The sequence below is a fragment of the Protopterus annectens genome, chromosome 6.part0, assembly GCF_019279795.1.
Source record: "Protopterus annectens isolate FY-2018-M chromosome 6.part0, PAN1.0, whole genome shotgun sequence".
NCBI classification, from domain to species: Eukaryota; Metazoa; Chordata; order Ceratodontiformes; family Protopteridae; genus Protopterus; species Protopterus annectens.
Window position 1 is genome coordinate 1,623,582,240 of NC_056737.1, and position 24,928 is coordinate 1,623,607,167.

Below are 24,928 nucleotides of genomic sequence, written 5' to 3' on the forward strand. Positions count from 1 at the left end.
TGCCCCATAAGATAGATCAACCCCTTTTGGTCCCAAGGTTAAGGAGATTGTCTCAAGAAGTGAGAAAGATGTTAAATCCATATCTGCTGTAGGGATCAAATGCACTACCTCTCAAAGGACCTTCTCCAGAAGACAGAAGGGAGGAAAGAGAATATGGTTTCATAGATCCCAGGGTTTGCATCTGAGGGGGAAACTCTTATAATAACCAAGGGGCAGAGATGGTCATCAAAATCAGGATTTCAGAGGCCCTTTTTCAGAGAAACCTTGACAGTGCTCCTGAACGGTTCCCGACTCAAACACTGGAGACAGTTGGGAGGTGCTTGTCACAACACCCAACAACCTTGGATGTCCATCACTCAAGACAAGTGGGTGCAGAGCGTCATTATTAGAAGTTGTTTAATTTTCTTCCATACCCTTCCACATGTTTGAAGAGAATTTCTGAAGTTCCACCCATAAAAAGGGAAGAAGTTGCCTAAGAAATAAGGAAACTTCTAAGAAATTGAGTCATCAAAAGAGGTTCCTCCAGGCCAGGGAAGATCTGGAATCTACTCAAAATTATTTTTAGTGCCCAAACAAATGCGGACCTTAGACCAGTTTTGGACCTAAGCTACACAAACGAGTTTGTGAAGCAAATAAAATTCCAGATGGTCACGGTTCAGTCCATTCTTCCCTTAGTGCTCAGTAGATCTTCATGATGCCAGGAAGTACCTTCACTTCTGGCTGGGAGCTAGTCATTTCCAATTCAGAGCCCTGCCCTTTGATCTTACCACAGCCCCCCTGCACCCCATGAGTGTTTACCAAGTCTATGGCGGTAGTGGCAGCTTGTGTATGACTGCAGGGTTTTTGGGTATTCTTGTATTTAGACAACTGGCTCATTACCACCCCTACCAAGAATCTAGTCATTCAAGCCAAGGACCTCTTGCTCCAACTTTGTACAGCCTTGAGATTACAGTGAATCTAATAAAGTCTAAACCACATCCAGTTCAGTCACTAGAGTTCATAGGAGCACTTCTGGACACAAACCTTCAGATAGAAAAGCTCCCTCATGCAAGAGTTGAATCACTTCCCCAACAAGCCCAGGATGTCTTATCCCACCAAAAGCCACCAGCAAAACTAATTCTTCACTTTCTGGACTGTGTGGCAGCCTCCATCACACTAGTCCCAAGAGACAAATTCTATATGCAACTACTTAAGTGGACTCTGGCGGGTGAGTTCTCAGTCAAGAAGTAACCCATGTCTTTTCACTAATGCACATTTGCAGAGCACACATACAGTCGTGGATAGAATTTCTCCATGTTCTTCAGGAGCATCCATTCATTCTTCTTCCCCCTCCCCACAAACCACAGTGACCATAAATGCTTCCCAGTTATAGTGGGAGGGCATTATCTGGAAATGACAGATCAAGGCACATGGTCCCAAACAGAGGCCAGTCTTCACATCAGTATATTGGAGATGAGAGCAGCTGTCTTGTTGTTGCAGACCTTTCAGGATTATCTTCCCTTAGGTGTGATTTTTGTATTCAGACAGACAACATGGCAGTTCTTTGGTACATCAGTAAACAGGTAGGAACCAGATCTTAACCATTGTGTCAAGAGGTCATGAGAGTGTGGCAGTGGGCAGTATCTTCTTGCCACTTTTTAATAGCAATGCATATCCCAGGGAAATCCAGTATTCTGGTTGAGTAGGTCTAGCCTACTCCCTCATGAGTGGTTTCTAAATCCATTAGTAACAGAGCAATTTTTCAGTCGTTGGGGCTGACCCTGTTGTGACCTCATTGCCTCTCACCTTAACACCAAATGCAACAAGTTCTCCACTCTAATTCCCCTAGTAGGGTAGACACTAATGGATGCTCTAAAGCACTGTTGGCCTTCAGGTCTCCTTTATCCCCGATTCCAAAGTTTATACAGGAAACATCTATGGTGAAGGATGTAGTCATCCTCTTAGCCCCTTATTAGCCTTGAAAGTGCGGTTTCCTTTCCTCTGGCCTCATCTAGTCCACCTTCCTAGGTGCTGAGCTTGGACCCAGGTTTTCTCTTTCACCCATCGGAATTGCCTCACCCGAACATCCGGTCCCTCAAACTGACAACATGGTTTCTTCAGTTCCGATGGTTTCACAGTCCCGGTTTTCATCTTCAGGTAATTGCAATTTGCCCTCTTCCCAAAAACACTTTACTAGGAAAATTTACAAGAGCAAATGGGAAAGATTTTCTGTTTGGACAATTGAAAAATATTGATTCTTTCTCAGCTCCTGTTCCAACAATTCTGGATTTCTTTGCCCATGTTTTTCAATGTGGAGCCAGCCACTTCATCATCAAATCAGATGTCCATAGCATCTTTCTTAGATTATCCAAGGCTTTCCTTCGAGAAACTTATATTTTATGCCCACAGTTTACAGACCCAGTTCCTCCTTGAGATATTACTGTTTTACTGCTCCCCCATTTGAACCTGATGCTAAGGTTGATCTGAAGTTTTTATCATAGAATGCCTTATTTCTGGTGGCTATCACTTCTACCAGGAGAAATTCAGAGCTACTTGCCTTATCCTCAAAAACTTCTTGCCTATTTTTCACAAAGATAGGATATCCCTGAAAAACATTTCCTCCTTTCTTCCTAAGGTGGCTTTTAAATCATCCATTAATTAGTCAATAAATCTTCCAGTGTTCTTTCCTAATTTTCCAAATAAGGGTGAATATACTTTGCATTTGCTGGATGTTCATTGCCAGTTATGTTTTTTATTTGCATTGGACAAAACCTTTTAGAAAATCTGACCAATTATTTGTATAATTTTCTACTGCTAAATTGTGAAAATCAGTAGCCAAAGTCATCCTCTTGTGGTAGTTTTCACAGTGCATTTCATTTGTCTATCAAGAAAGAGAATTGACACTTCTTTTGACCCCATAAGGTTATTCCACTAGAACTATGGTTTCATCTACAGCCTTGTTTTCTTGTGTAACAAAATGGTGACATATATGCTGCAGCTACCTAGTCCAAAGTACATGCCTTCATCTCACTATAAATTAGATATGTAATCCATGTCTAGACACTACTTTGGTTTAACTGTACCTGGGGACTCTCTCCCATACGTTGAGGAATGGATGGAAAAGGCAATGTCAGATATGAAAGTTATGTACTCACCATAAGAATAGACTTGTGTTTTCTGTTTCTGATCTTCCTCAGCTACCCACCCATCACCCCCCTCCTTTTTTGTATGCACAGTTTTTTCTTATGTTTGTATTCTGAGGTGACTACAGCTGACCGTGTCATGGCGCCTGGAGGATCATTTGAGGTTATTAGGCTATTGGCCCCGAGGGCCTTTACAAGCCTAGTCATGGATATACCCTTGTTCCCTTATAGATCAAGATATATAGTTTATATTTGCAAAGTGGATCTAAGGTCAGGACTGGCTGCCCCTGTCCAAAAGGGACATAGGTTATACCCTCGGGGTAAATTTACGGTTTCCTATGCAGTTGTCCAAGTTGCACTTAAATAGGGTCATTGAGGAGCTCTTTTTAACATAAATTGAGAGTTTGTTCCAGAGGAGTGGCAACATCTGGGAGACATATCTGTCTCCCCAGCATGTTCTGTTATTATCTCAGACTAGGCCAAGGTCCCTAGAGCAAGTGAATCTTGTCCCATCTGATTTGCGGATGTGCAGCATTTCCATGAAGGCAGAGTCTGAGACTATGTAAGCCTGTCACAAGTCACTTCTAAGCAGCCTATATGATACAGAGTACAGTGACAGGGCCTTCAGTCTGTCCATGTAGGTCATGTGTTGAAGGCTTTGAATTTTCTTGGTGAGAAACCTCTGAGTTCTCTCCATCTGCTGCAGGTGTCTGGTGAGGTACATACGGAAGGGAGCATTGTACTCTATTATTGGTCTGATGAGAGGCGAGTACAGGGGAATTATTACCTCCTTAGCTTTGGATGCTATGCTGTTACTTATGAGATGTGCAATGTAGAAGGCCTTCCTTACCATTGTGGACAGATAATGATCAAAATTAAGGTTGCTATCAACCTGCATTCCCAGATTTCTCACCATTGGGTTTTAACATAGGGGGTATTAATATTGTAATTTGCAGGGACTTCTCGTTTGCTGAAAGGGATGATATTGCATTTTTTTGCGCTAACTTTGTCTGTGGCATTGGCACCAGTCATTTATCAGTGTAAGCCCATTTTGCAGTATGCTAACATTGTTGGGGGAGTCAGTAATTGCACCCAGTTTGCAGACCTCAGCAAACTTTGTAAGCCACAGGCCATCTGTTTTCACGTGGATTTCTGTAAAATAAATTCCAAACAGTAGGGGGCCTAACATAGATCCTTATGTAATACCACTGGCAACAGGTCTGCTGGTAGAGGTGGAATCCTCAACTGTGACTGTATGCGTTGTGTCAGTGAGCCAGTTGGCTACCTATCTAATGACATATGGGTTAATCCTCAGCTGGGTGAGTTTTTCAATGATGCCTGAGTGGGGGATTGTGTCAAAGACCTTGGCTAGGTCAAGGCAGGCAACATGTATTGTTTTGCCTTCATCCAGGACTTTGGTGACATTCTTGAAAAATTCCACCGTGTTTAACAGGCATGATCTGCCCTTTACAATGCCCGAGTGGGTCGGGTCAAGAGTATGAAGTTCACCTATATCCTTGTTGATAAGGTCCGTGATGATTCTCTCCATGGCCTTACAGATGAAGCTGGTTAGGCTTATGGGTCTATAGTTGCCAGGGTTGGTTGAAGGACCCCCTTTGAGCAAGGGGATTTTGGTTGTTGTTTTCCACTCAGCTGGAATGAAGCCAGTACTTAAGACTGTGGTTGAAGAGAGTGCCCAGTGGTTCCACTAACTCCTGTTTTAGACTATTTAGTAAAGCAGCCTGGGATGCCGTCCGGTCCCATACAGGCTGTGTTGGATGGGCTTCCTGATGCAAGTGATTGGCCATTTGTGTTTTTTAAAAGATGTTCATTGGTTGCGAAGACAGGCAAAACGCAATGGCCGAAAGCGCTTATCCTGTTATTCATTTTGTCCCTGTTCAAGGTTTTACCAAGGTTTTATTAAAAGTTTTGATTTTAACTGTTATTTGAGTCCATTTTGGTACATCCGTTCATTTTTTCTGATGTTCTCAGGTTCAATATGAGTGGCATCATCCACTACTAATTTGGCACAAAGCTGGGCCTCCATGTAGCTAAAGAATGTCTTGTGATTATCCATAGCTAGGGATGCTAATTTCATTTTGTAATTAGCTTTAAAAGACTTAACAAGATGTCTAATTTACTTGCTCAGGCTGTGGAGAGTGTTGCTCCTCTGCTGTGACCATTCTCAGATGTTCTTTGACAATAGTTTCTGTCTCTTGTTGTACAACCTATTTATGCCAGATGTCCACCAGGGTGGCTTGTTTTTTTGTGAAGACCTTATTTTGATCTGTTCTGGTATAGCTGAGTCTATGCATTTGTACAGGTGTTTATACAGGTCATTTGTGTACACCTCTGTGTGGGAGTCATTGCTGTCCGTGGTGGCAGGTTTGAAACTATTTATGCCATCACTTAGGAGGCTATAGTTTGCTTTGGAGAAATATTTCAACGTCTTTTGCTCGGGGGGGGGGTCAAGTACACTTGTTACTTCGAATGAAACTGATTTCTGATCAAACTTTACCCACGAGTGTCACACACACGTGATTGTACAGTTATCCCCCATGTTGGTGAGTACTAGGTCAAGGACATAGAGCCCCTTGTGGGGGTGCAGACTTTCTGTTCCAGAGCATTTGTGTTAAAGTCCAGGAATCTTGGGGTGAGCGTGTTTGTGCTCATATACGTTTCCCAATCGATGGAAGGATAGTTCAAGTCACCCATGGCTAGGGTGTTTGGCTGTATTGTGAGCGACTCGGGTAGGTCCAGGTAGTCGATGTGGTTTTTGTGGTTCATAGAAGGGAACTATAGGTAACAGTGATGTGGGGGGGGGGTCTTTCCTATAGTTGGTTGAACTTGGACTAACTCTAGGGAGTTGTACTGTTTAACTAGTCTTGAGGTGCATTTGGCTTTAATGAAGATGGATACACCTCCTCCTCCTCTGGTTCTTTTACATTCATTTTGTGGTCTGAACATGTGGAAGGCATTGTAGCCTTGCATGGCCAGAGTACTTTCTGAGGCCTTGAACCATGTCTCTGTGACTGCACTGACATTGGCATCTTCCTGAGTAAGGAGTGCTTTCAGTGAGTGCAATTTGGTGTAGACTCCTAACATTAAGCAGCATAACCTTAAATTGGTCTCCAGAGGATATTTTTATGTAGGGAATTTTGTTTTTATGACATTGCCTAAAAAAGGCACTATGGAGGAGGCGAGTACCTTTGCCAGTAACTGAATGCCAACAGGTGACGGGTGAAGACCATCTCTGCAAAGCTGCATAGTCTGTTGACCATATCATCCCAGGTCTTTCTTTTTCTCTTTCACTCTCTTTTTATAGCATGTCAGTATTTAAGTCAGATACATTTTTAACACCTTCATATTTCTACATTTCTATTTTTGGTAGGCAAACTCAATTTGAGGTAGCTCACTCACTACACAGGGATTATGGGTAGAGGAGGAGCCTGAGCACCAGAACCTAAGCTTAGAAATGGCCAAGGTTGGATCCCGACCCATACATTGAAGAAGGGCAGAAACAGACAACACAGTTCTATAGTTATGATGAGATAACTTTTGTTTCTGTCTTGGGAGAAAAATCTGCTTTGTGTAGTTTAGTTTCTTCAGTTTCTAAGGTCACTATTCATTGTTTAAAATGTGCATATAATTCTGTAGATACTACATCCAGTGCTGTTGCCATTGTTACTATAATGAGGAGGTTTGTCTGGCTGCATTCTCAGAACTTCCAGAAGATGTAAAAACGAGATGTTAAATTCTCTTTTGGATAGAGATTTAGTTTTTGGACCATTTGCTGCAGAAGATATAAAAAAAATGTGATGAGACATTTAAGCTGATGCAGGAGAATCTCTCAAATTTTTCAGCCCTACTTCTCCAAATTTTCCAAGGGATTTTCTGCTCCCTCATCAAATTTTGCTAACAAACAAAATAAACAGTCTCAACAAAATGCTGGTAAGCAGACATTTAAGAAACAGTGGCATGGAGTTCCAAAAAGAAAGCAGGAACCCCTAAGAGCAAAGGACAGTCAAACAAGTTTGAATGACTATATGATACCTTGCCGCCATCCCTAACATTCTTATATCACTTCCAGAAAGTCTGAATCTCCATTTCTGTCTTTGGTAACCGACTGTTATAGACAAACGGGTTCTCTGACTTATTCAGTAAGGCTACAAATGTCAGTGGGAAGAAATTATTTTTCAAGGGTTTATTCCACAAGCACCAGACCAAATCCTCCAGTTTCCTCCTGTCATAGAGCACATGCTGTCTCAGGGGGTAATAGAAACTGTTACTCTTTCCCAGTTGGGAAAATTATTTTATTCAAGAATGTTTTTTGTGCCAAAGAAAGGAAATGCCTAGAGACCAGTTCTAGACTTTCTTTCCATAACCAGTAGTCCAAGTTCAAAATATTTTCTCTTTACAACCTGTTATCCCTTCTTCCTCATTGTAATTTTTTTGTGACCTAAGTTTAAAATATACTGATCGTTGCATTCCTAGTCATCCAGACTTAAGATGTTTGCTAAGGTTTTATGTGTCTGTATTATATTATCATTTCTCTGCCTTACACTATGGGCTATCCACTTATCCAATAGTGTACAAAAGAGTCTAGCTCCTGTTGTACCCCATTGCAAACTACAGGGTATCCACATTTTTCCACAGAGTATTTGTCAAGACACAAAATGAGTTGTGTGTTCTCTCTCTTTCCCGACTGTCTCCAGAGTTGTGAGAGAATGCCTCCATCTTATGTTTTATGTTGCTCTTTTTCCAGTCTCGTTACCAGCAATGGACACATCTGAGCCAATGGATTTGTTGTCAGCTTTGACATCAGTCTCAAGCTTAACCTTGCCATTAGTGCTAATAGCCCCATCCACACCAGTGACTTCAGTGCCACGTTTCTCCCAGTTTAATTTCTTCAAATCTTTTGGATTTCTAATGACCATAACGGCAATAGACCCCATTCCTAAGTCACAGTATGATTAAAGTTCATGAAATTAGTATTGTTTCAATCTTTGATGTTAACCAGTAGTGCTCCTTACAGCACGCATAACATGTCCAGAATTGACTCCTCGAAGTTACATGTATCGGTATCATATCTAAATAAGAGTGTACATTTTTTTATGAGACTGATTGCTCATACTGCTATTGGAACTGTTTCTTCCATACTGCCCTTCTTTCTGCCTTCAAATCCTGGTATTTTATGACTTGTGTCTGTCTATATGTAAGACACTGTAATCACTGGGTGTAGCAATTTCAGTGATCAGTGCTACTTTTGTTTTCTTTTCATGGACCACTATATTTGGTTTTCTCTCACCTATTTTGTGAACTGTTTGTAATGGGCAATTCCATGTGAAATAAAGTTCATAATTCTGTATAATGCTTTGTGGCTTGTGTTGCCAATGCTTCCCAGCTACTTCAATACTGTAACTTTTGCACAATCCCCAGTGCAATCGCATTGACACATTATTATGCCTTTTAGTATACAGGCTCTTTGCCATTAGAGTATCACGCCCAGCATGTGATAATTTCCAGTTCTGTTTTATAGAACCCGCATTTGCTTGTTTCTCCCACATGCTCAATGAACTTTGTAAACCAACATGTATGTAGTACAATATCCTGGGCCGCTAATATTAACCTTTCACCTTTTGGTTTAAATTCATCTCTCTTTAACCATTCCTGAGTCAGATCCTGATTGACATGAGGTTGTCCGAGGAGTTTTCTGTACTTAACTATATTTATACCTTTTCCATATTTATTGCCTTCTTGTCTAATCCTTTGTATATTCTTTCTTTTCTTTTTGGCATATTCAGTTACTGCTTGATTTTTGTCTACTTCTGGTTTGGTTTCCATTCCTGCTTGACACCAATATGCTTCTGCTAAACTAACCAGGGAAGTAATCTTAAATTTCTTCTCTGCACATGTCAAAACTTTCAATATGTTTGGATTTGGTGAGGTCAGCAGAACTATATGTAGTCCAGTGACTGCAGATCTATACATGTATGGCATGTCACTAGGGACCAGAGACCAAATGCCAGTGAGTTATACCAGCCTCAGCTCTGATGTAATTTTCATCATTGTCAATGTCAACCATGCTGGCATTTGAATTGTTGGTTGGGAAGCCATCCTTGGTGCCACTATCTGCTTTGAGACTGAGACTTATTGCACTGTCAGTACTGATCTCTTGTCTCTCTGACCGTCCTGACCATAGGTATCATCAGTGCAGGCATCTTCTGAATTGATGACTCAGATTTCAAAGACAGTATGGGTTCAACCATATGATTGAGAGATATCCCTGTGATGTCAGCAACTACATCTGCTCCCCAGACACCCCTCAGGCAGTTAACTTGGCTATGCTATCATTATCCCAGAGGGGAGAAGGAAATACAGATGCCACAGGGATAGAATAGAGGTATCCAGCTCTGATCCTTCATTGTTGCACTTCCTTAAGTTCTCCCCAACTGTCCTCAGACAGAGGAAGTGCAAATAGAAGCACCTAGACTCCTCTATATTAACCCACCCCAGTTACTGATCTAGAGGGGGAGGATTTCCCAATGTCCTCTCCTGATTACTCCAAATTTGAGGATATTTCCGAGTTAATGAATCAGAAGCAATCATAGCCAGCCAACCAGTTCTTCACCACAGAACAGATAACGTATTAGACCTTTCACTTCACTCTGCCTACCTCTTGGATGGATCTCCCTCATGAACATGTGAGGCTTGGCAAGAACCAGAATTGGTAGCACCAAGGACAAGGAGAGCAGACAAGATGCACAGCCTGTCTTAAGACCATGAGTGCTGGGGTTAGGCTTCCATAGCTGATTCCATTGTCATGGCTGCTGCCCTAAAGTAAAAGCCTTCAGAAGAGGTCCGTCCTCCTGGCAAAGAATTGTGGGTGATAGACCAGTTTGATAAGTGTGTGTATATGCATCAGATACTTTCTCCATTTGAGCCCCCAACTGCCTGATGCACATGACCTGTTTTTGGCACTTCTTGACAGAATGAACCTTAGAGATGCTGAAAAAATTGCCTCGTGGGAATTTACAGTATACGAAGGAGTCCCAGCTAGCAATCCTAGCAGATATCAACAATTTCTCCTTTGTACGTAATGCATTTGATGGAGCAGCCAGGTCAGGTATCATGAGTCAATGTAATGTATGGCTTAAATATAATAACTTTGCAGAAAACATCAAGGTTTCCTTCACCTGTCCATCTTATGATGACTTATCTTTGTTTGGGCCCCAAGTCCAAAATAATATTCAAAAAGAAAGGAGGAAAAAAAGGCCCTCCCAGCTATTGGAGTAAAGTTTTCCATCTTAACAGTGTTCTGATAGAAAGCAAAGCCCTGCAAAGGTTTCCAAAATGGACATTGTCCTACAGACAAAAGTGGTCCACAGAATGTAAGGTTTTGCAATCCTCCTCCCAGATAACTGCAGAGTCATTGCCTGATTCTCCAGCTCTGGAGGCATTTAGGGGATGAATTGCCTTGCACCAACCTGCATGGGAAACCATCTTTTCAGGGCAAGTTAATCAAAGAGATAGTATCTAGAGGGGACAATGTATACCAAAAAAAAAATAGCTACCCAAGTGGTCCCACCAGACCAAAGAAGGTCCAGAGTCTATTCAAGACTCTATTTCCTGAAATGCAAAAGACCTCAGGCCCATCTTAGACCTAATCCTAAACCTTTATATATAAAAACCTTAAGATTCCAGATTGTCACCATGCAGTCTATACTTCCTTGCTTAGAAAAAGAATAGTGGATGTGCTGTCTTAACCCTCAGGATGCCTATTTGCACATAGTTAGCCAAAACCTCCAGAACGTTTTGGGACTTCAGGATAGGAAGGGCAAACATTATCAGTTCAAAGCCCTTCCATTTGGTCTCTCCACAGCCTTGGGGTGCTTGCCAAATGTATAGCAGTTGTTACACCTCATTTTAATCTAAAGCTGACAACAGTTTTCCCTTATCTAGATGCCTGACTCCAAGCAGCCTTGACAGGAGAGTTGTGGCTAGGAGCAAGGTATTATCCTCCAACTCTTCTGCTCCTCGGAAACATCACTGAATGCTACAAATATATAGCCCCTAAAAGCCCAGGTTTTCATTGACTGCCCCCTGGACACAAAAGCTAGCTTTGCCAGCCTTCCATGAGACAGAACTTTAAAGTTTCTGTTAACTTTTTGCCATTTCTTAACCATCCTGATAGTGATCACTACATCTTGCCTGCAGGTTCTGTATTTCATGACAATAATGATTTTCCTTGTCCCATTTGCCAGATATTACATAACGGTTCTTCACTGAATACTTGGGTTAGTGGTCTCAGTATGTGGATCCAGTGTCCAGTCCAATCAGGATTTTAGGGGTTGCTGTTGCGTTGTTGATGGCATCTGCAGTAGTGGCTTCTAGGCAGCCTATCTCAGTGCTATGTCTTTACACTCCCAGAGTGTATGATGAACGCTTCTTCCCTGAGTGGGAGCCCTTCACTTAGTGTAGACAGCCCAAGGTACCTGACCACAAAAGAAAGATTCTCTGCACATAAAGCACTGGAAATGAGGGTGGGTCCACCTTGCATTGTAGGCTATATGGGACTGCCTTCCTCAGGGGATGATTGCCATTCATTTGACAACATAGCATTGGTCTTCTGGATTAACAAGCAGGGAGGAACCCACTCCTATTCTCTGTGTTGACAGACTGTGAGGTTATGTGGATGAACCATATCAACTTATCACTTTCTGATAGCAGTGCACATTCATGATCATGCCAACTCTCTAGTGGACAAGCTTAGGTAATGCATACTGATGCCTATGAGTGGTCCCTCAGTCAGCTTGTGGTAGATGCAGTCTTCCACCATTGGGAAATGCCTTGCTATGACCCTTTTGCTTCATTGACCAATGCCAAAGTCAGCAGCTACTTCTCCCTCATTCACCCACACAGCAGACTTCCTGAGATACCGTTGTCCAGCAATGGTCTCTGAATCTTCTTTATGTTTTCCCCGCAATTCCACTTAAAATTATATTGCTACAGAAAGCTAAATACCACAAGGCAGGAGTTATTCACATCAACTCATATTGATCCAGACTAGTACAATTCCCCTTGCTGTGGCTTCACCTTCTGGAAATACCTCTTCTCAGACCAGTGAAAGAGTGTATTACCTAATCAATCCACCTAGCCTCACCTGGACCTCTAGTCTCTCAGACGAATTGCATGGTTTCTTCAGTTCCACTGATGGCCAGGAACTCTGCTCACCCTCCCAGTTTGGTACAGATAATCATAGTTGCTACTAGAAAAGTTTACAAAGCTAAATGGATTAAATATTTGCCATGGGCCTCTAGCTAATGTCTTAGTTACTTCTTTGCCCCAATCCTAGCAGTCCCACACATTTTGACAGACATTTTTGATTAGGATTCTAGCTGTTTCTGTGTCTAGGGATATCTAAAACCAATTTCTAACTTCACCAGGGTCCCATCTCTTACCCAGTAAGCTTATTTACATTTTTTAAGTTTTTCTTAAGAGATGCATTCCTTTAATATAATCCCTTCCTCCCTTGAAATCTGAATGTCATGTTGGAGACACTTAGTTTTCTTCCTTTTTGAACCATCAATTTATTATTTGTAGTGATGCCATATTTTTCTTACAAATGTGTTCAGTCAAATTAAATGATACTCTGATTTTCAGTTTTTCTAGAGAAAGTATCATGTCTGAGAATTGGGTAAAAACATGAGATTTGTTTTGGAATTTGGCATTTTAGACTAGCATGGTCATTTGTAATGACTTGTATTTCCTCTTATGTTTACTGCACTATTTGCCTTATTGGTTCTATACTGACAGTTTGGTTTAATTATAACTATCTTTCTTTCTCCCTCTCTCTCTCTCTTTATATATATATATATATATATATATATATATATATATATAATCTGTAGGTATGTTTGTGTGTGTATGTGTGTGTTGTGTGTGTGTGTGTATATATATATATATATATATATATATACATATATACATATACACACACATATATATATATATATATATATATATATATATATACACACACACACACACACACACATATATATATATATATATATATCTACATACATACATACACACACATTCAACAGTTATTCACATACTGTGTGTGTGTGCTCACTAAGAATTATAATGGAATCATAGTAATGACTGGAAATGAATTTAAAATCACAGATGTCACTCCTAGATTGCTTCTCATAAGCATTGAATTTCATTTCCTTGGCATTGTAAATTAGCATCCTTACATATTATCTGTAAATTCTTATTCTGTTCTGTTCAATGATTGGATTCAGATTTCATCTCCCTGACAAATGTGCAAATCATTTGTGATCTCCTCACACAAATGTGTTCACAACTGAACAAAACCTTCCAAATGCAAACAGCATTCAGGAATAGAATGTAACAGGAAAAAAATGTTTTGCAGGAGGGCAAGCCCCATGAACCCCAACTACTTATATTACCAAGTCTGAATTCACACAATCTTGGAAGAAGGGGAAGTCACTGTAATAATGACAATTCGTTCTTCACGTAAGAAGCTGGTTAGTTATATACTAGTGCTCTCACAAATAATGTCAGTCATTAGTGTTTCAAATGCAAACCTGGCATCCCAGGGTTTTGGATAAGTTATTCAAGATTTTTTCCCTAGAACCACAGCGAAAATTGTATTGTTCAAGGTCAGTATTCCAGTCAACAAATGTAACAAACAAAGACAAATCCCAAATGGGATCTTCCCAGCTGGACATTTTCAGTCAGCAAATGTTATCAATTAGTCAGTTAATCAGGGCAGCACCCTGACATAGTGATGAATGTTGCTGTATTGCTGCCTCACAATTCAGTTCATGACTGAGATGCCTTCTGTGAGGGTTGTGCACATCCTTTCAGTGTCCATCTGGACTTTTCCACATCTGTTTCCCCACACATTTCTGAAAGCAGTGCACATTTGTGATCATGCCACCTCTCTAGTGGACAAGCTCAGGTAGGTGAACTGAAGATCCTCCAAATTGTTCTTAGGTGTGTACATCACATATATAGAACAGGATGTATGTTTGTAGGTCTCTGTGTGCTCTGTGATGGACTAGTGCCCCATTCAGAATTAATTTTTTTACCTTTCACCCCTTGACTGTTAGATAAGCTGTGGCTCCCCCATGATTCTAAACTGGGTTAAGTGAGTAATTTGACAATGAATAATTTACTTAGTCAATTAAGTCCTGAAGGGTGATTTTATTGGGATTCAGTCTTAAATTGTGCAGCAAATTATGTGCTAGAAATATGAACATTTTTAAATGGAATTAAGGTAACTGATTTCAGGCTCTTTGAACCAAAAGAAGGATTCATAACGGACATAATTAGTATAAGTTCCAGAAATGTAGCAGTTGTGGATATGTATGTATTTTGCTTACTTGTATTTTTTTTTGTTTTTTGTTTTTTAATTAGGCAAAAAGAAAATGCTGCAGGCCAGCCTCCTCCATTAGATGAAACCAAGCCTCCAAGGGCAGGATCTCCTACATCAGTGGAGAAAGATATATTGGTACAAACCTATCCTTTATGAACAATAGCAGTATTTCCTGAAGAATATGCATGTTTAATTGTCTGTGAATTGCTTTGGACAAAATGCAACTTCGTGAGTTGGAAATGAGTTGCTGTTAGAAGTGTAACTGTTCAAACTGATTTTCAGAAGTTGGACTACAGCACCTGAAGTAAATAAAAAAACACAAAATCACCAGCAGATCACCCAAACATCATCTTTTATTCAGTTAGCGATCTGGTACCTCGGCCTTTCGCCTTCATGGATCACAAAACAGTCACATTTTAAGCTAGTTAATATACTTATTCATCCTAATTAACACAGACAACTTACATTCAATAATTGATTCATATTAAACATTTAAAGTGACACAGTACATATTACATAAATTAAATTCACTATTTCATCATTGTTTCACTACAAAAAATTAAAAATAAATAATTATTTACTATTGAATGTTGGATAATACAATTATTATTAGTTGTTAAATACCCAATTCCTGGTTCAAGCCAAAAGGTTTCAAAGTTTTAAACTTTAAGATCATTCTAGTTTCTAATTCAAGTAATTTATTAGTATAGTCCCCCCTCTAGTTAAAAGAGGCTTACCAAGTACGCAAAATTTTAAACTGCTAGGGGAACCATCATGTTTAGCAAGGAAATGTTGGGAAACAGGACTAACTTCGCTCTGGTTCCTGATATCTTTTAAATGTTCTAGTACCCGAATTCTAACCATATGTTTAGTTTGTCATATATACCAAACATTAGCACAAGAACCACCCAGAATAAATACTACCCCTAACGATCTGCAGTTAAAGTATAACCTAGGAATAAATGTTATACCATTAATTATATTCAAATTCTTAACCCTGTCACATATAGGTTCATAGGTTCATACTAGGCTATCTGCCCTAGGGCATTTATAAGCCTAGCCAAAGTGTGTTTGGCTTTCGCCACCCATTTTAAATGAATTTTGCTATGCCTTTTTTTGAGGTTAGTATACTGTGCCTCTGTCTAACAGTGACACAGAAGTGATAGCCGGGGTAAACCTACGATCTCCCATCCACTCATCAAGATTCCTCTTGAAGAGAGTCAATGTGGGACTCTGCCTAACCTGGACTGGGATTTTATTCCAGAGTGAAGGGAGCCTCTGGGTTATGAATCTGTCCCTCCAGCATGTCCTATTTATTTCAGTGCTGAGGTTCAAGTCTCTTGAGCGTGTAGCTCGATGGGATTTGGATTTTCTGAGGTGCAGCATGTCCATTAATTCCGGGTTGGACATGGCTTTATACGTCAGGCACAGATCGCCTCTGAGCAGGCGGTATGCCACTGAGTAGAGCTGGAGTTTCTTTAACTGGGCAGCATATGGCATCTGTTTGAGCCCTTTGATCCTCTTGGTGAGGTACTTTTGGGGTCTTTTCAGTTCCTGCAGGTGTCTGGTAAGGTACATCCCAAAAGGGGCATTGTACTCAATTATGGGCCTGATGAGGGATGAGTAAAGAGGCACGATGACCTCCCCTGATCTAGATGTGAATCCCTTCATGATTAGGTGGGCTATATAAAATGTTTTTCTAACCACTTTGGCCACGTGGTTGTCAAATGAGAGATTGCTATCAACTTGGGTCCCCAGGTCCCTAATGACTTCTTCTGTACTTAATGGATTACCACCTATGTGGTAATTTGTGGGCACTTGTTTTTGCCAAAGGGATGACTATACACTTTTGGCGTTTAGCTTGAGGCCATGGCTCTGGCACCAGTTGTCTGTTTCTATGAGGCCCTTTTGGAGGATGCTTGTGTCGGCTGGAGAGTTGATTATGGGGCCCAGTTTGCAGTCATCTGCGAACTTGGTCAGCCACAGTCTTTCCGTGTTGGCCTGTACCGCCGAGAAATATATACCGAACAAGAGAGGTCCCAGGACTGAGCCTTGTGGGACGCCACTTGTAACTGGTTTGGAGTCTGACATGGCTCCAGCAATTCTAACCATGTGGGTTCTGTCCTTGAGCCAGTTTGCAACCCATCTAGTGACATAGGGTTTATATTTAAGCTGGTGAGCTTATCTATAATGCCCGAGTGGGGTATTGTATCGAAGGCTTTTGCGAGGTCCAGGTAGGCTGTGTGGACCACCTTCCCCTCGTCAATGGCCTTGGTGACTGTTTCAAAGAAATCGACCAGGTTTAAGAGGCAGGATCTGCCCTTAACAAAGCCAAACTGGGTAGGATCCAGTGTCTGTAGGTCTCCAATATCTTTATTTATGAGGTCCATGATGATCCTTTCCATAGCTTTGCAGACCAAGCTAGTCGGGCTTATGGGGCGATAGTTTCCAGGATCCGTTGAGGCACCACCTTTGTGGAGAGGGACCACTGTTGCTGTACGCTACTCTTTGGGTACATATCCTGTAGTAAGGCTAAGATTGAACAGTAGTTTTATGTTTGGGTTTAGCTCTTCTTGGAGTTCATGTAGGATGCAGCCCGGGACACCATCTGGTCCCATTGATGCTGTGTTTTTTGCTTTGGAGAGGGCGGCTCTTACCTGAGCATCTGAGATGTCGGGGGCAGCACTCTGTTGGGATAGATATTTGCCCTTTTGGTGGGGAGGGGGGGAGAAATTTGCACTGAACCTGTCAGCTAGGATGTTGGCAATGTCTGTGGGCTCGGTGTATTTTTTGTCATTTTGGACTAATTCTGAGCATATCTGGGAATTCCCACCCAGGTTCCTAACATAACTAAAGAAAGCCTTGTGATTATCCTTAGTGTCCTGTGCAGTTTTTCTCTCGAAGCTGGCCTTAGACGATTTTATGAGTGCCCGTAGTTTTTTGCTAATACTGATCAGAGATGCCTTCCCTTTTTGGGATTTTGCTCTATCATGTAGTAGCTTCCTCCTTCTATTGTATAGTTTATGGCTGGGGTCCACCAGACAGGACGTCTGCCTTTGGAGGATTGGGTCTTGGTTTTATTTGGGATTGCATGGTCCATGCATTCCTGAAGGTGTTCATAGAATGCGTTTATAAAGGATTCTGCGGTCTGGGCCGTATTTTCCACAGGCCCGGGGTCTTTGAAGGATTCCGCCTCTGTTTCGAGGTGTGTGAAATTTGCTTTAGAGAAGTTTTTCACTGTGGTTTTCTGGGCAGGGGGTGGGGTTGGGATGTGAATATCCAGTGAGATTAGTTTATGGTCTGATCTTACCAGTGAGGGATACACTTCTGGTCTGGAGCATAGTGTCCCCATGTTGGTGATGATCAGGTCCAGTATGTTTTCCCCTCTTGTGGGAGTGGTAACAAGTTGTTCCATAGCATTTAAGTTTATAAATTCTGGGAACCTTTGGGCTAGGGTGTTGGAGCTAGAGTAATGCTCCTAGTCTATGTTTGGGTAGTTGAAGTCGCCCAATATAATGGTGTTTGGAGAGACCTTCATATTTTCCAGTATTCTCAGGAAAGCCAAGTGGGGTTCCTGTGTTTGGGAGGGTGGTCTGTAGCAGGCTATAAACTGAAAGGCAGTTTTACCCACTGTTAGTTGCACATGGATAGTCTCTGATGCTTCGTGCTGTGCCACCAACCTGGAGGTGTGGGTATCTTTAACAAATATTGATACTCCCCCTCCTTTTGTGGTTCGGTCCAAGTTTTGGGGCCGAAAAGCATGGTATGAGGTATAACCTGGTAGTGCTGGGGTGCTCTCAGGAGCCTTGAACCAGGTTTCTGTTACTGCACAGATATCAATGTTCTCCATGCTAAGGAGAGTTTTGAGTGCGTGCATCCTGAGGTTTAGACTTCTGGCGTTGAGTAGCATTACTCTTAGTTTCTTATCCCTTGTGATACCTATGGAGGTGAGTTTGTCTTTAGAGCCTTGCCTAAAAAAGGCACTATGGGGGTAGGAAGAGCCTTTGCCAATATCCGAAAGCCCAGGGGTGACAGGTGTAAGCCGTCCCTAGTGAAGCATCGTGGCTTGTCGAGCATGTCATCCCAGGCTGACAGGCATTGGATCCCCTTTGAATGACACCAATACTTATGCCAATTGTTGAAATTGATCATTTCGTCTTCATATTGTGGCATCATTCTTGGTGAGGGTAAGATGCTACTCAAGGTCAGGGTCATACCGGCCTGGGCTACATGCTCAGAGAGCTCCTCTATGTCTCTTTTCATGTAGTCCAGGGAGGTACGTCTCAGGTCATTCACACCAGCATGGACAATGACTGAGTCATATTTGTACTTGCCTTGGAGTGACCTGAGTGCTTGTGTTATGTGGCTGATCCTAGCGCCCGACAGGCATCTCACTGTGACCTTCTCCTTGTTCAGCCTGGTGAACGGGACGTCAGTGTGCCTGACGATAGAGTCACCTATTACAAGTGTATCAGGTGTGTTGTTTAGCCTTAAGGGCTGTGACTGTTCGGCACACTGACTTTGTGAGCTATGTGTTGCACGTGTTTTGTTTTGGGGTAGCGGTTGCTTGGGTGTCTGCTTTGGAGGTCTCTGCTGCTTAGTCAGATTTTTATTTAGAGCCTCCGAGTATGTTTTTGTGTGTTTATGTGTTTGGTTTGTTGTCGTGGTAGGTCTATGTGAGACTGGAATTGTAGTGAGTGTGGTTTCCTTCTCCTCCTGACTGGTTATGCCAGTACTGAGTTGAGAGAGCTTAGCCTCCAGTTTGGCTATATGGTTGCATCTCTCACATGTGTTGGAATTTGTTGGGAGGAGGAGAGGGTTGTCTGTGTACTTGAGGCAGTTGTAACATTGCCTCAAGATTCCCAGATTCACCAGCTGGACAGTAGAGGAGATTGACAACTGACCTTTGGACATGCTAGAAAAGTATTGGGAATTCCTTTATAATTGAAAAAAGGGCCAATGGGGAACAAGATACTCAAGAGGAGTTTGTGAGGGTGTAGTGCTTTTAATTTTTTAGAGCTGACTTATATAATTGCTTTAGTGAGCAAGTGCCAGGTAACTTATAAGCAATGTGTTACAGGTAACTTAAATGCAAAAACGACAAACAGTAACTTTCTTTCAAGTGAAACAAGAAAATAATAAGTACAGTAAGCAATGCAGATATCACTAGGGATCCACAGAAGTGCTAAAAGGCCATGTTTTAGGTGGAATTAGCATTTCAGGGAAATAAACAAACAACAAGCATACAAACAAAGCTAGATTCAGCAGGCCTGGATCTAGTCTATGCTACAGCAAACAAGGTGTACCATACTGCAATGGCCACATGAAAAAGTGCCAGAGGGAGAACTATTAACATGATTACCTTTCACGAAATTATAATTTAATAATTCTTTCAAATTCTTTCCCCTCTTAAAAGAAAAAGTAATATGTTTTGGGAACAAATGGCCAATATTTTCATCCTCACTAACAATGTACCAATATTTTCTCACTATTTTAGTTAATTCCTTCGAAAAGGGAGAGAATCTAGTGACATAGAAGAGTTTTTCTTTATCATCATTCTCCCTCACATCATACATTTTATCTTCAAATCTCTCATTCCTGTCTGATAAGTGTGAGTGTTGATGTGGCCCATCATAAAGATCCCCCAAAATTTTACACTTGCATTCCAAAAGGTGAGCTTTATCATAACCTCTTTCACTTAACCTTGACAAAACTTTATCCAATTTGTTAGCCTTTTCATTCCTATCACTAGTGTGGTTATAGATTCTTTTAAATTCACCAAAAGGTAAGGAATCTAATAAATGTCCAGGGTGCATGCTAGTAGCATGCAAGAACATATTCACTGAGGTTAACTTCCTAAATGGCCTAAAGCCAATAGATTCTCCATCATTAAACAAGGTTACATCTGAAGTAGGCACTTCATTTGTCAGCAACCTTTGGGATACGGATCCGATCTCGGATCCGAGCCAGCAACTTCTACCACAGCATAGATCCGAGCTCCTAGCTCCTCCCTTTACCCATAATCCCCTGCCAACCCTGACTGACCCCAGATCTAGTTTACCGCGCTTCAAGCTACAAGCTAGGTTCCTGAGCTCCTGGTTGATCGAAACTTTGTGAGGAAAAAATTTCCATTTTCTTCCTTTTTTTTTTTTGCTGTGAGTGAGAGTGATTGGTTAGGTACCCTATAGCCCTTTCTTAGCTAACTAAATTTTTGTGATCCTTTTTCTCCTCCCTTCCTCGCTGGTCGTAGTGTGTGTGTGTGGTGTGTGTAGGGGCCTAGTGAGTGTGTTTTCCCTTTATTTAAAAATGTCAGAGGCCCCTAAAGCCATTTTTTCTAAGTGCACCGAGTGTGGCCATAAGCTTTCACCGGCGGATGGCCACACTCGGTGCATTAGGTGCCTTGGGGTTGAACACCTCTCCTCTGGATGTGCGATCTGCGCGGCGTTCAACCCCAGGGCAGTTAAGGACCGGAGGTCGAAGCTGATTCTGGTGGGTCTTTTGCCCCCAGATCCGGTTCCGGCCTCCGGTACTTCTGTGGCCGCTATCCAGCCTTTGGTGGTGGCCACTCCTGCCTCCCTCCCTCCGGTCGGGACTCAACTTCCCGCTTCGGCTCCAGAGGAGAGGGAGGCCAAGAAAGACAAGCGGAGAGAGAAGCACCATAAGCGGCGGGCCGAGGACTCCTCCTCGGCCCTGCCCGCCAAATGGGCTTCTCCCTCCAGGGCTTCTGGATCGCCTCCTCCTTGGATCCGATCCCCCTGCTTCTCACCGGGACCCGAGGAGGGGGTGACTCTGTCCTCGTTGAGGCGGTACTCCAGGCCTGCCTCGGTGGCCTCTTCAAGGTCCACTTATAGCATGTCGGATGCAGACATGGACCGGATGATGAGGTTCATCCAGGCCCAGCTGCAGATGGGAGTGCTCTTGCCTCCCCCCCCCCCTCCGGGGGGGGGAGCTCGACCCCATTCTTTGCTCCAATCGCTCCTTCTCCGACCCATTTTCCGGGTTCGGAGCGTTCGGAGTTGAGCCGCGTTGGATCCGGGGGTGGGTCAGAGCCGACAGTGCTGGGCACTTCGGCTCCGACTGTTCCCTCGAGTTTGTTGGATCCGACCTCTCGGAGCTGTATGCCGAGCTTCGGATCCGAGGGATTCGGTGTGCCTTCGGCTCCATCCCAGTCAGAGCGCGCGGGTCCTTCGGATCCGATGGTTTCGGCCCCGGGTCCGGTCCCCGCTTCGGATCCAGGTGGGAGTCGACTCTCTGATCCGATCGAGGGCGGCTCCCCCTCAGCTTTCGCTGCGGTAGAGAGGGCACTGTTAAGTGCATCCGGATCTCCGGTCCTGGCTTCGGCTCCCCCCTGCACTCCCTTTCAGCTGGTCCAGGCTCCCATCACCCGGCCTTTGGGGCAGCCTGCTTCAGCGCCTCGGGGTGTTCCTTCGGAACATGACATTGCTGGTGAGACTTCCTCGGACAGCCCCCCTGAGGAGGTTACTTACAAGTCTAAGTGTAAGAGGAGGCACGTGGACTCCCCCGAGTCCTTTACGGAAGATACGGACTTAGATGAAGGGGAAGGCTCCCCAAGGTCACCCCCCGAGGATGTCTCCTTTGGAGACCATGGAAATGCTTAGGATCAGGGGGGGTGGGTCTGCCCCCAAGTCTTCCTCCGATGAGTCCGTATTCCTAGAGGCGTTCGAAGCAGGGCCATCTACCTCTTGGGTGTCTCCCCCCCCGACCCCCTGGTGGACCTTATCGCCACCAGGGCTTGGAGGGAGCCAGACACTGTAGAGCCAGTCCCCAAGCGCCCGGACAGGATCTTGAGTGCCCCCTCAGAGAGAACCCATTGGAGCAGAGGTTCCCCTGTGGATGCCATTTTGGTGGCGGCGGCCACCAAGAGAGAGTTGGCTCAGGAGAGCCCCACGGTCCACCCCCCGAGCAAGGAGTCTCGTGCGATGTACTGCCTTGGGAAGCGGGCCTTCAGTTCAGTTCAGCAACCTTCTCAATGAGGGCGCTGAACTATATGGCACACGTCATCCGGATGCAGCGGGATCTAATAAAAGAATACGCTGCCTCCCCCCAGAGTCCATGTCGGAAGGGGACAAACAACTGTACTCCTCCTGAATGTCCACTCTACGGTCCATTTCTAATACCTCTATGCAGCTTTTGTCTCACACCACTGAGAGAGCTACTAGAGCTGGTGGAGTCGGCCTTGTCATGAGGCGACAAGCCTGGCTCCGACATTGTGACTTCTCGGAACCCTTTAAGGCGTCATTCGCGAATGCCCCCTTTGATGGTTCTGCTCTGTTTGGCAAAACCGTTTGCAACACTTAAGTCCAGAGTGAGAAAGACGGGAAGACGTTGTCTCCTGTTTGAGTCCACTTCTCTGCTGCCCAGAGGTCCTTTTCCAAGAACCAAAAGGGTCAGAAGAAGATGTGGTTCCGGAAATCGCATCAATCCCAGTCTGCTCCGGATAACCAGTCCTCTCGTGGCAGAGGAGGACAGGGAGGACGCCGCCCTAGAGGCAGAGGGGGTCCCAGGAATTTTGGGTCCAGAGAACCCTTCTCTGAGTGGCCCACGCAGAACCGCTGAGGGGTTGCCCGGCTGCTCTACTCTGGAGGCAGTCGGGGGGGGTGTTTTTCGAGGCACCTAGCAATGTGTGAGTCCATAACAACAGATCGCTGGGTGCTTTGCATCATATCCAGAGGTTACCAAATTCCCTTTATTGTAACCCCCAAAACCAGAATCCTCCCCGACGTACCACCCAGTCAGAGGGAGGCGGCTGCTACAGAAATTCAGCAGCTTTTACAAAAAAGAGCCATCCAACCCGTCCCCCCAGATTAGCTCGGATCAGGGTTTTACTCCCGGTTCTTTCTGGTGCCAAAAAAGACGGGGGACTTGAGGCCCATCCTTGACCTCTCTCTCTTGAACCTGGGAGTACCCAAAGAAACGTTCCGGATGGTCACGCTGCAATCTATTCTCCCCCTGTTACGGGAGAGCAATTGGATGTGCTCGATAGACCTCAAGGATGTGTACTATCACATTCTAGTGGACAGACGCTCCAGGAGGTTTCTCCACTTCCGGCTGGGAGCCAGTCACTTTCAGTTCAGGGCCCTCCGCTTCGGTCTCACCTCAGTCCCCAGGGTGTTCACCAAAGTCTTAGCGGCAATAGCGGCTCACCTGAGACTCCAGGGAATTCAGGTCTTTCCGTACCTGGACGACTGGCTCCTTACCGCCCCAACAAGGCATCTGCTCTGTTCATGCAGGGATTACTTCCTCAATCTTGCTCCACGTCCAGGATTGATGGTCAACATGGCCAAATCCTTTCTGGCTCCTACACAGGTAATAGATTTCATAGGGGCAAGACTGGATTCCAAACTAATGCTTGCTTTCCTGACTCCAGATCGGCTTCAGAACCTGAGGTTGCATGTACAGGCCGTCCTCCAACTTCAAGCTCCACCGGCGGAATTGGTCCTGAGGGCTCTAGGGTCCATGGCGGCAGCAATTTCTCTGCTGCCCTTGGCCCGTCTGAATATGTGGGGTCCTACAGTGGACCCTTCAGGTGCAATGGTCCCGGTCTCGCAACCCCCTGTACCATCCCATTCCCCTAAACAGGACTTGCAGAAGATCGCTCGTGTGGTGGCTCCAGTCCCCGTGCCTCCACATGGGACGTCCATTCTTGATGCCTCCTCCCATCGCCACAGTGACCACAGACGCTTCTCGCCTGGGGTGGGGGGGGCATTATTCAGGCAGAACGGTCCAAGGCACGTGGAACGACGTAGAGACATCCTTGCATATCAGTGTCCTAGAGATGAGGGTGGTGCTTTTGACGTTGCAGGCACTTCACGACCTTCTTCCGATTGGGACGATTGCGGTACATATGGACAGCATGTCAGTGGTCTGGTACATCAACAAACAGGGGGGAACCAGGTCTTATCCTCTTTGTCGTGAGGCCATGAGAGTGTGGGAATGGGCGATATCCACCAACCGCTTTCTCATTGCAACCCACATTCCGGGACGGTCCAACATCCTAGCAGACAGGCTCAGTCGTACAATCCTGACCCCATACGAATGGTCTCTCAATCCTCTAGTAGCAGAGCGAATATTTGCCCAATGGGGGCAACCCTGTTGCGATCTTTTTGCCTCTCCCTCAAATACCAAATGCAACAGTTACTTCATTCTAATCCCCCCTCTGGGGGAGTCCCCGAGAGACTCTCTAGTACATGCTTGGCCTCCCGGTCTTCCTTACGCTTATCCTCCACTGCCCCTGATGCTAAAACTTTTACAGAAAGCCAGTCGGTTGGGGAGCAAGTTGATCCTCATTGCCCCATTCTGGCCTCGTCAGACGTGGTTCCCGTACCTATGGTCTCACCTGATTCATCCGCCCTGGATTTTGGATCCTCTTCCAGAT

General features: G+C 44.0%; 1 protein-coding gene across 1 annotated transcript in view; it reads left to right on the forward strand.

Annotated features, from left to right (window-relative positions):
• The window catches only part of LOC122804016 (dynein axonemal heavy chain 7-like), a 268,157-nt gene extending 253,469 nt beyond the window's left edge, over positions 1-14,688 (forward strand). Inside the window, exon 5 of the mRNA XM_044073694.1 lies at positions 14,574-14,688. Within this exon, the coding sequence (XP_043929629.1) occupies positions 14,574-14,688 (115 nt within the window). The remainder of the gene's footprint in view (positions 1-14,573) is intronic.
• Positions 14,689-24,928: the final 10,240 nt, after the last annotated feature.